The sequence below is a fragment of the Cebus imitator genome, unplaced genomic scaffold (assembly GCF_001604975.1).
Source record: "Cebus imitator isolate Cc_AM_T3 unplaced genomic scaffold, Cebus_imitator-1.0 Scaffold47, whole genome shotgun sequence".
NCBI classification, from domain to species: domain Eukaryota; kingdom Metazoa; phylum Chordata; class Mammalia; order Primates; family Cebidae; genus Cebus; species Cebus imitator.
This window is the reverse complement of record NW_016107362.1, coordinates 2,179,593-2,191,120: the sequence shown is the minus strand read 5'-3', so window position 1 is coordinate 2,191,120 and position 11,528 is coordinate 2,179,593. Positions and strand designations below refer to the sequence as shown.

General features: G+C 43.0%; 1 protein-coding gene across 1 annotated transcript in view; it reads right to left on the bottom strand.

Annotated features, from left to right (window-relative positions):
• The window catches only part of RELL1 (RELT like 1), a 72,847-nt gene that overhangs the window by 24,111 nt on the left and 37,208 nt on the right, over window positions 1-11,528 (bottom strand). Inside the window, exons 3-4 of the mRNA XM_017527300.2 lie at window positions 10,998-11,069; window positions 1,780-1,837 (exon numbers count right to left, since the gene is read on the bottom strand). Of these exons, the coding sequence (XP_017382789.1) occupies window positions 1,780-1,837; window positions 10,998-11,069 (130 nt within the window). The remainder of the gene's footprint in view (window positions 1-1,779; window positions 1,838-10,997; window positions 11,070-11,528) is intronic.

Here is an 11,528-nt window from a genome sequence, read left to right as displayed (position 1 = left end):
CTACTTTCAAAAGAAAAGGAGGAATTGGAACCTAACAGAGCCAAACAGAGCAGGAATCAGCCCTCTGTCAGGCAGGTGTAGTGAGGGTGGTGTGAAGCCCAGGGCCTGATACCTGAACTGGGGCAAGAGCCCCAGAGACACACAGGAAGCTGTGATGGCAGAAACCAGCCTTTTCGGTGCTGTAAACTGGCCACCTGCATGCTTAAAAAAGAAGAGGAGCCTACGGCTGAAGAGACTGCCTCAAACATAACTGACAGCCAGAAGTCTTCTGGTACTCTTTAGGGATGCCTTCCTAATTGTTAAAATAAAAACACATAGCAGTACCTGCCCAGATTAAAATAATGTTAAATTAGCACCACATATTAGAAGGCTGAATGCAAGAGTTTAACAACATTCATTCAACAAGCATTTCTCAAATACCAGTGACGGGCACTCCAGGATGCCCAGAGATGACTGAGACAAAGACACCATGAGCTAAGATGGTCAGAACACCAGCTGTCTGTGGCCAGGACTGGATCATGGGGGAAGTCATAGCTCTTCCGTCTCTGTGACTCTATGTCTCTCCTAAACTCACCTCCTTGCACTCTGAGTTACCTGCCTAAAACACACATTCACATGGCCAGTTTGACAAACACCTATTAAACATCTAAGATGTGCTGTGTGCACAACCCACATACGATGTGGAGAAAGATCCAACCCCTTTGCCATGTCACTTGGCTGGGCCACCCTGGACCAAACCCTTCACAGGTGAGTCCCAGGCTTTCATGCTGTAGCGACTTGTCTTCTGGCCCTTCTTCCTCCTACAGCCAGCCCTGCCTCTTGTCTCTACCTCTTGCACGCCTGGTTCAGAGGGCACCTCTTCCATGAAACTTCCTGGACTCCGGTTGGCTCCCTCCCCGGGTCCCCCTAGAGCCTTCAGTCTCTACCTGCCCTACAGCACTCACAGGCTGGCCACCACGAGGCCTCACACACGTCCCCACTCCCCACTGTGTTCCTCCACAGCAAGGGGCTGTGAATGTCCAGCTCCAGCGCAGCACCCAGCACACCGCAGACATCCAATAAATGCTCCTCATTGGAGAAATAATTATTATATGGAAATACAGTTCTCTGTAATTAATTATGAAGGACTATGCTGTTCAACAACCATAACCTAAAATAGTAATTCAAAAACAGAAAAAACCAGGTAGCTCCAAACCAGCTTGGTTGTTCATTTAATCATCATTGTTCGTGGAGGTCTTCCAATGCTTAAGGTATTTTGTATTTTTATAACAACCCTATAAAGCTGGTACTGTGGTGATCTCCATTTTATAGATAATGGAACTTAAACTCAGGGTGACGAATTAACCTCCCCAAGGACAGACAGTTAATATGTGGTGCAGGCAGGACTCCACCACGTCTCCCAATTCCAAGGCTGTGTTCTTGCCCTAACCTCTATGCCTTACTTCTTCCCATCATTATTCTCTAACACAACAGTTCTCAACCAGGGGTGACTGTCCCCACTATGGGACACTGACAATGTATGGAGACATTATGGGCTGGCACACCTTGGCAGGGTGGGGGCAGGAGGTGCTCTGGCATCTTGTGAGTGGAGGCCAGGGATGACTTCACACATCCTACAATACACAAGACAGTTTCGTCCAGCAAAGAATTACCTGGCCCGAAATCTCAATAGTGCCAAAGTTGGAAAACCTGCTCCAGCAGAAGAGCATGTCAGATGCCGCCATATCTGAGCAAGTAACCGAAAAGATGCCGCACTAAGAAAGAGGGGAGAGTGCTCACCTTTCAGGATCATACAGGCTGTTATCTGCTACCATGGCCTTTAAGACATCAGCGTTCGCTAAGGAATAAAAATAAAATTAAAGAATTAAAATAGAACAGATAAGATGAGTAATCACATCAGAAAAGCTGTTGAAAACACATCTGATTCAATTCTTTCAATTCATAGATGAGGTCCTGGGGGCCCAGGGAAGGGAGAGTCTCCCCCTGGGGGCCTAGAGAAGGAAGGGTCTCCTCCAACATAACTGCATAACATGGCACCATCTGTCAATAACTTTCACCCTGCAGGAACTCAGTATGAGTGACAGAGAATCTATGGCAAGAACAGCAGATCTACTATAGGGCATTACTTCCTACACATCAACAGCAATATAATGCAGAAGAAACCCACCCCCACACCAACTCCACCAAACAAAAGGAACATTTATATGCTACTGCTCTATTGCAGTTAACTCATTTTGATAAATATACTTTGAGAAATATGATAATGAAATGTATTTAATAAGCGATCTATTGTCTAATAACTTGTATGTGCCAAAATAATTAGCTCTAAACTCTGAATACTCCTGTGACATCAATACTATCCCATCTCGAATCAGGGATGAGAGAAGATTAATTTTCCAGATGAGCTTCAGGATCATATAAGCCCTTGACTGGCCAGATACCTTAAAATTTCAAGTATTGATCACAACATATAAGTTATGTAATATACGCTGACTATAAAAGAAATCCAGATTTGTAGGTGGAAGGCCAGGCTGTCAACAAAAGCAAACTGAATCTAAGTTTGAGTCCCCCAACCCACACCCACACCCACACACCATGTGCTTTCTGCCTCCTTGTAGCATGGTCAAGCTTCCCAGGATAAAAGACTGAAGTGAAGGTTCAAGTTTCTCTTGGCTATTGAATTGGCAAGGCCAAATGTTATTACTGGCTGGTAACTTTTTCAATTGATTTCTGAAACACTGTTCTCATGACTAACCACAACGAATTCACTAGAGACCAAAGAACAAATAAAAATCACTATTTACCAAGTAAGGCAACACAAACCTTTAATATTTAACATGCAAATGACTTCTCTAGAGGAGGAATATTAATTCTACTTCCAACTGCTGCTGTAAGTATTAACAGTTCAGGGCTTACAATGCGGCGTTTCTCAACCTGGCCTGCATTATTGCCCTACCCAAGAGCCTTGTTCAACTATTTCTCCCTAATCACTTTCCCATTAAAGTATAACACTGCAGATATACATATGGTTATGTACATACACATACCTGTGCTTTACACCTAAGAGAGTGGGAATTTTTTTTTTTTTTTTTTTGGCCCCTGATCCAATTTTTATCTTCTTAGGAAACACACTGCCCCATTGCAACCCTTGAGAACACATGGGTTTTTGTTTTTTATTTTAAGAAATATTAATACAACCCTTAATCTTTTGCCAAGAATAATACTTTACCCTTCACAACTATCTGTGAGGATGTCTAAATGTGTTTCCAAACAGAAATTTTTATCTAAACAAGACTTCCTATCATTACAAAAACATTACTGAAAATGGATCCATAGTAACTTCTCCCGCACAACAAAGACAGTTCCCTCTGTAAAACACATTTAAGTATAATCCAGTAATGTCAGTTCATTTCCCTTTTGACTAATAAAGGAGGAATCAGAAAAATGGTGTTGTTTCAGCCACTAGGTTTGGATATACAATCCCATATACAATTTTGTATTTTGTTGTGTACAAAATACAGCCGTCCTCAGTATCCATGAGGGAATGCTCCCTAGAGGCCTGCAGATACCAAAATCCACAGATGCTCAGGTTTCTGATATAAAACACATCTCTCCCTCCCCCAAACACCTTAAATCATCTTTAGGTTACTTATCATACCTAATACAATGGAAAATAGTTGTTATACTGTTTTGTCTGGGGAATAATGACAAGAAAAAAAGTCTGCACATATCCAGTAAGATGCAACCATCCATTTCTTTCCTAATATTTTTTATCCTTGATTCGTTAAATCCACAGATGCAGATCTCATGGCTATGGAGGACTGATTATATATAATCATTTGCCAGCCCATACTTACTCTGCCAACATTCACCAAACATCAAAACTATAAACATAAAAAGGAGGGAAAACAACACCAAAAGGTATTCAAACAGGAACAGCACTAACACCGCATTCAGAAGTGGACTTTTTAAAATCAAATGTTGAAATTGCTGCCTGAGAAAAAACAATCACCTATAAAATGATGACCACCTATAAAATGAAACATCAAATTACAGAATCATTCCAGGAAGGTAAGACATATTAAAATCATTACTAAAGCTTGCTTGTTATAGACATTGTATTTCTCGGTTATTCATGAATTCTTGTAACTCATCTGTATCTCTCAGGAATAATTAGTAAACATCCCCTTGGTTTGCTGAGTGAGTCTCTAGGAGTAGACTTACGTTTCAATGTAAATATCATTCACACCCACCCTGTGGCATTGGGACACACATACACACATGCATGAGTGTACAGGTACACACCCACACATACACACATGCATCCCTAAGCTAATGGGAGTTGACTTCAGTAATCTGTCTTTTGGGAACATTTTTGGTTTCCAGTGATGAGAAGACTTTCTAATATAACACCACTGTTAGGACTGAAACACATTCCTTAATTTGCTTGTAAGTTACCATCAAAGAGCAATACTCTGAGTTCTGTTGAAGGTATAGCTCCTCATATATTACTCACAGCTCCACTAAGCCACAGGTGGTTTTCCCCACACTATCTAGCCTTCTGTCAACTACATTTCCTTTCAGGGCCTTCCCCAAACTAGGAGGAGCCGGGCACTCGGCAAGGAAATCCCCTCCAGAAAAGGAAAGATGTTCCAATGGGTGGTATTTTCCAGAAAAGACCTCTCTTTGTTTTCCCCTGAATCACTGCTTGATAATATGCATGAAACAGCCAAAATCAGGCAAGAAAAATGTCTGGTTGTCTCTCCCACCACTATTCTCTTCAAAGTCTTCCTCACACCTAAGGCATGTTTCCCAAGCAAAAACTAACATGGCCATCACCAAAATGTAAGTGCCAGGGACGTGCCAGTCACTGCCTGAAAGCTTTACCGATCTTACAGGTTGGACTCTTCTGACGACCTTCACAGTAGGTAGAATTATCACCCTCATTTTACAAATATGCAGGCTGAGACCCAAAGATCATAACTGACTGGCCAGAGTCACACGGCTAGAGAGTGACAGGCTTGGACACAAACCCTGGTCTGACTCCAGGGTGGGTGCTTTTAACCCTGACACCCTCCTACCTTTCAATGTCCAAGTCCCCACCCAAAGGGACACAGGTTGAATAATGGGTCACAGCATGTTTGCATAATCACCAGAGGAAGTTTCAGAATCCACTAAGCACTCCCAGTCATTTATAAAGGACTCTTTTCTGCCAAAATATAAATTGAGCCTGAAGGCAAAAACTTTGCAAAGGGATCTCTTGCCTAGGGATCAGGAGTACTAATCACTAATCAGAAGCACCTGAGGAATATCTGTAGCACTCCCTACAATTCTTACTAAGCAGCCAGTTTAAAAGCCTAGCAGAGAAACATCAGCTGCACGCTCCCAGATGCTTCCCAAACATCCATACAATGCAAGAAAACTCCAATGACTACCCAGACACGATTCCATTCGGCTCCATTTAGAAAGATGAATTAAAAGCTAGCACTGCGGCACATCCAACCCTTGGGATTAGGAAAGTGGTCAGTGTGCCGGTGTGGTATAATATGAAATAGGTTTGGTCATTGTCCTGGGTTCCTATCACAGAGTTCCTAAAGGCCTTGGAATTCCTGACAGGAGTGTCTTTTGTTATTCATAAGGAGTGCCTTTAGATCACACCTGAGTTTACACTAATGTGGTGACTCTGGGTGGGGCCCCTAGACAGTCTCAGGGTGGGGTCAGTCATCATGAAGACCAAGCGATTAGAGGGTTGGAACCTACCCAGGGACCTTGGGAAAGTCAGAGCATGGGAGGACAGGGCAGGGTTCTGGGACTGGAAATTAAACTCTACAAAAAACTCTTGAACAACAAGATTTGATGAGCTTCCAGGTGGCTGAACACAGGCAGGTGCCAGGAGGGGCGGGACACCCAGAGAGGGCTCTGCACCCCACCCCCAATGCTATGTATCTTTTCTGTTTGTGAGTTGCATCCTCTATTACAAACCAGCACATGTAATAAAGTGTTTCCGTGGCCAGGCACAGTGGCTCATGCCTGTAATCAGCACTTTGGGAGGCTGAGGTAGATGGATCTCCATAGGTCAGGAGTTCGAGACAAGCCTGACCAACATGGTGAAACACTATCTCTATTAAAAATACAGAAATTAGCCAAGCATGGTGTCGGGCACATGTAATCCCAGCTACTCCAGAGGCTGGGGCAGAATTGCTTGAACCTGGAAGGCAGAGGTTGCAGTGCGCCGAGATTGTGCCACTGCACTCCAGCCTGGGCGACAGAGCGAGACGCTGTCTTAAAATAAATAAATAGACAAAAAATAAGGTGTTTCCCTGAGTTCTTCTGTAAGCCATTCTTGGAAATTATCAAACCGGAGAAGGGGATTGTGGATCCCTCCTCCCAGCCATTTACAGATGATAGGTCAGAAGTGCTGGAGCCCCAACTTCCAACTGCCATCCAAAGTAGGAGCAGTCTTTTGGGATCTGACGCTAGCTCTAGGTAGACAGAGTCAGAGCTGTATTAAATTGCAGGATACCCAGCTGGTGTTCAAAGATTTGGAGAACTGCATAGTATGGAAAAAACCCACACATCTGTGTCAGAAGTGTTGTGTGAGGATGGAGAGAAACAAAGTGTGTTTGCCCAGCAGGTCAGCTGATCATCCTTCAAGAGATATTTATCTAAACTGAAATTGATTTTCAACATTAAAGACATAATGTGTTTAAACCATAAACAAGAATGTCACCATGAGTACAAGTCAAATATCGCCCCATTTACCAAATTTAAAATGCAAAGCAGAAACCATCCGCATATGACTGCAAATGTTTACAGAGGCATGAATCTAGGAAAAGAAAACCTAAACACATGTGGGAAAAGGATAATAGATTGTGCTTAATTTTATTCCTTTCTTAATGTAAAGGAAAAGTTACGGTAAGTTTATCACTTTTAAAAATAGAAAATGTAATTAATATTAATTCTAACATCAAAGGCAGAAAATATCAACAGGGAAGTCCAAATTGGTACTAAGTTCAAAGTCATGTTAATAATTGAGACAAAAATATTTTTTAAATGCACTTGGTCCACAAAATAAGAGGATTTCAGTCTCCAAGCCAAACTCAAACGTGCTAGGTTATAAACTGGTAAGGGAGCAAGGCTGTATCTTATCGCCAGCCTGTGGTTTGGGTGCAGGCTAGAAGCTGAAGAGGCCACAGCTGGAAAGGACGGTCAGCAACATTAGGTCTTTCTTGGGGGTCCAGGAAGAGAATCAAGGGCTGTAGAAGGGATCGGAGGCACCAGCAGTTTTCACAGGCCTCTGGAGAAACCGCAGGTACACAGATGAAGATGTGGACAGGAGAAGAGGGGACCTTGGGTTGAGAATAAGACAGATGGAAAAGAGAACGGGGGAGCAGAGGAGAGAGAAGGAAAATGGCACCTCAGGTATTGACTGCTTGGTGGTACCTACTGGTACTAAGCATAGTAAAAACACAAAGGCTACTTTCCAAAAGGAAAGTGACATTGTTTAAAAAGGGAAAAAAAAAACAGCCCTCTTTGCCCACAAGTGTGGGAAGTGAAAAAATTATATAATATGCCTCCTCAAGGACCCCAAACACCTCCTCTGCTGTAATTAAGAGAAGTTCACACCACTGGCACCATCCCGCCATACCTGCTTGTGTGACTCTGAACAAGTGTCTTCTCTGAGTCTCTGTTTCCTAATCTATAAAACAGGGTGACAACAGGGCCTATGTTATCTGGTACTTTTATTTTATTTTTTTATTTTTTTGAGACAGAGTCTCATTCTGTTGCCAGGCTGGAGTGCGGTGGCAGTGCAATCTCGGCTCACTGCAGCCTCCGCCTCCTGGGTTCTAGTGATTCTCCTGCCTCAGCCTCCCAGGTAGCTGGGATTACAGGCGCCTGCCATCATACCCAGCTAATTTTTATATTTTTAGTAGAGACAAGGTTTCACCATGTTGGCCAGGCTGGTCTGAAACTCCTGACCTCAAGTGATATCCTCCCACCTCAGCCTCCCAAAGTGCTGAGATCACAGGCATGAGCCACCACGCCGTGGCCAGCATTTTTAAGAATTTATTGAGTTAATACTTAAGGAGTTCTACAAACGACCCCAGCTATATACTGCCCCTTTTGAAAGGAAAACATTTTCCAACACTCTTTCATGCTACCTAGACAGAGGCAGTACAGTAAGTGGTTAAGAGAACAGACTATGGAACCAGAACACCTGAGTTCCAATCCCAGCTTTGCCACTGCCAGCGGTGCAACAACGGCAACTTAGCTAAGCACAGTGGGAACATGGCAAGTTCCCACTGTACTTAGCCTGTAACATGGGAAGAAAACACAGGGATCATGGGGTCCCTGGAAAGCCCACAGAACAGGCCCAGCATGTAGCAAACCCTCATGAGTGCTATGACATCTATACATGAGAACTTCAGCCCCTGGCAAGGTTCTCATAGTTTACTTATTTCGACTGATTGAACTGTCAGTAACCCATTTCATCCATCATCGCAAGTGAGCAACTGCTGCAGCTCTCAGAAGCCCAGGTCCCAAAGACCTGTAAGCTACCCACAGCTATGGAAGACAGTCTGGAAGGTGAAAGGCACAGAGGCAGGAAGGGGGTCATCCACGCCTTACGCGGCACGGCGCACTTCCAGAATGGGTACATCTTCCATGCCAAGAACATATTCATGCATTGCTTGGGAAAATTAAAAAGCACTTTTGTGTGTAAAAGAAACATCCATAATTGAGTACTCAAAACAGTATCACCAACCACTGTGCCCTGAGGAACGTCTCGGGAAGACAGAGATCAAAATCCAAGCATTCTGGTCTTATTATTTTAAACATCATCCAAACAAGTTTGGTTGTCTGATTTTATAGACTGTAGAAATTGAAAACTGCACATTAGAAGAGAGAAGGGACAATACTATGTGGTTGAAAAGGATGCTGAATTTGGAACCAGACAGACAGAGCTGGGCTGCTCACTAACCAGGTAAATTTAACTACTTGGAACTTCCTTTCTTCATCTATAAAATGGGTATAATTGAACAAACTTTATAGGGATGTTTTGAGGATTAAACGAGATGACGTACATAAAGCACCCAGATCTATGCCAAAAGCATACAGTGCATTCTAAAAACAGCAATGAAAATTATGCTCAACCATATGAAACTGCTGTTTCTCTAAGTCAAAAACAGTGGAAAAGAGTCAAACTGACAAACGGGCTGGGCAGGAGGTGCTCTAGTGGAGTGGTGAGGATCTGGGGGTGTGGGGTACCCAGGGCAGGGCCTGAGGGCAGAGAAGCAGGTAATTACTGATGAGTGGGGTGTACATTCAATATTTAGACAAACAGCTCAGCTCTATCATCAGGGCACAATGCATGAGCCGACATTGACTAAAGCAAAGACAAAGCCCGGGGGGAACATTTTCTTTTAAACTGTTATGAGAATTCAAAGTGTGAGAATCCATAGCTATAGAATAAATGGGCAAGGAACCCCACACATCTTAAATATCACGTAGGGCATGGTCTGCTATCAAGGTCATAACCAGTGCTCAGAACAATGACCCGAGTTTCTTTGCTCAAGAGTAAATCAATCTTCCATTTAAGATGAGAATTTAGAATACATTTCAGGAAGACAAAATACTTAATTCCATAAGAGTTAAACTTTGTGAAAGTGTTAACACCGGAGAAAGGGTAACATAGAACAGACAAACAGAAACATAGCAGTAGCTGCCAGTGGTCAGGACAGTGGGGAGCAGCTGCCTAGTGTGTCCAGAGCTTCAGTTTGGGATGATGCAACGTCTGGAACCAGACAATGGAGATGCATGTACAACACTATGAATGTGCTTAATTCCACTGAACTGTGCACTTTAATAAAATGGTAACAGTACTAAATTGTATGTTATGTGTGTTTTGGGGGTTTCTTTTGTTTGTTTTGTTTTTGAGATGGAGTTTCACTCTGTTGCCCAGGCTGGAGTGCAGTGGTGCGATGTTGGCTCACTGCAACCTCTGCCTCCCGGGTTCAAGTGATCCTCCTGTCTCAGCCTCCAAAGTAGCTGGGACTACAGGCGCCTGCCACCACACCCAGCTCATTTTTGTACTTTATTTAATGGAGATGGGGTTTCACGATATTGGCCAAGCTGGTCTCAAACTCCTCACCTTGTGATCCACCCGCCTTGGCCTCCCAAAGTGCTGGGATTACAGGCAGGAACCACCAAACCCAGCCTGCTACATATATTTTACCACAATGTTTGTAAGCATGCAAAAAAAGAACACACAATATTTGAGTGCTCACTATACTCGGCACTCTATGTGCGCTATGTCCCAATGATGCTATGAAGTAAATATTATTATTATTATTACTTTTTCTTAGACAGAATCTTGCTCTGTTACCCAGGCTGGAGTGCAACGGCATGATCACCGCTCACTGCAGCTTTGAAATCCTGAGCTCAAATGATCCTCCCATGTCAGCCTCCCAGATAGCTGGGAACACAGGTTTGTGCCACCATGCCTGGCTAATTTTTTTGTTTTTTACTTTTTTTGAAGAGATAGGGTCTCACTATGTTGTCCCGCCTGGTCTTGAACTCCTGGCCTCAAGTAATCCTCCCACCTCAGCCTCCCAAAGTGCTAGGATTATGGATGTGAGCCACTGTGCCAGGCTGAGGTAAATGTTATTACTACCCTCATTTTACAGGAAGAAACTGGTCCTCATGAAATGAGGCAATGTAGTTTCCCCAAATCGCACAAAACCAGCAAGCAGTGAGGCCAGGACATGAACACCAGCTGACAGAGCTCCAGGCCTGGGTTTCTACAACACTTAAGACCAACTGATGCTTAGAAAACTCACTCATCTGAAACCTGTGTAGTTGAATAAAGCTGGAAGCTGAGGTGTTAGAAAGCTTAGGTGAGGTCAATAAGAGAATCTATATAAATCTTGACTCTTCGAAGCAGGTTTTTAATAAAGCATAGGAATACTGAATTGTTTTGAACACTAAAATGTTCACACCTTCGTTTTTCATGATGTAGTGGACGATTTGCCCAACAGTGTCACTGTTTTCATTCATACTATCGTTCAACTCTGAAAGAGAAAAGAAGAGGGGAGAACAGGTTACAATTGGTCGCCAGCATCAAGTCAATCAGTCTTAGAATCCAAGACCTCGGTGAACAGTTTCCAGAAGCCTCAGGTGATCACCCATGGTGCTATGATTCTAGGCTTTCGCCCTCCAGCCCCGAACTTCCTAACGCGTTACACACTGGACCTCCTTGGCATAACAAGCATAAAGAGAAAGTATCAGAGCTGTCCATCTATCTCTTCTCAAGTTCAAATACCCACTCACTTTCTAAGACAACAATTTGAAAATGCATTTGGACCAGTTCCTCATTATTATTTCTCTCTCATCATTCCCTTAAAGCCTTAGGAGAAATGGGAAGAAGAAAAAAAAAATCCTCCTTGGATTTTATTTTAATTGCAGACTTACCATATACATTTACAATATTAATTTCCTTTTTTTCTTTCTTTTCCTTTTTTTTTTTTTTT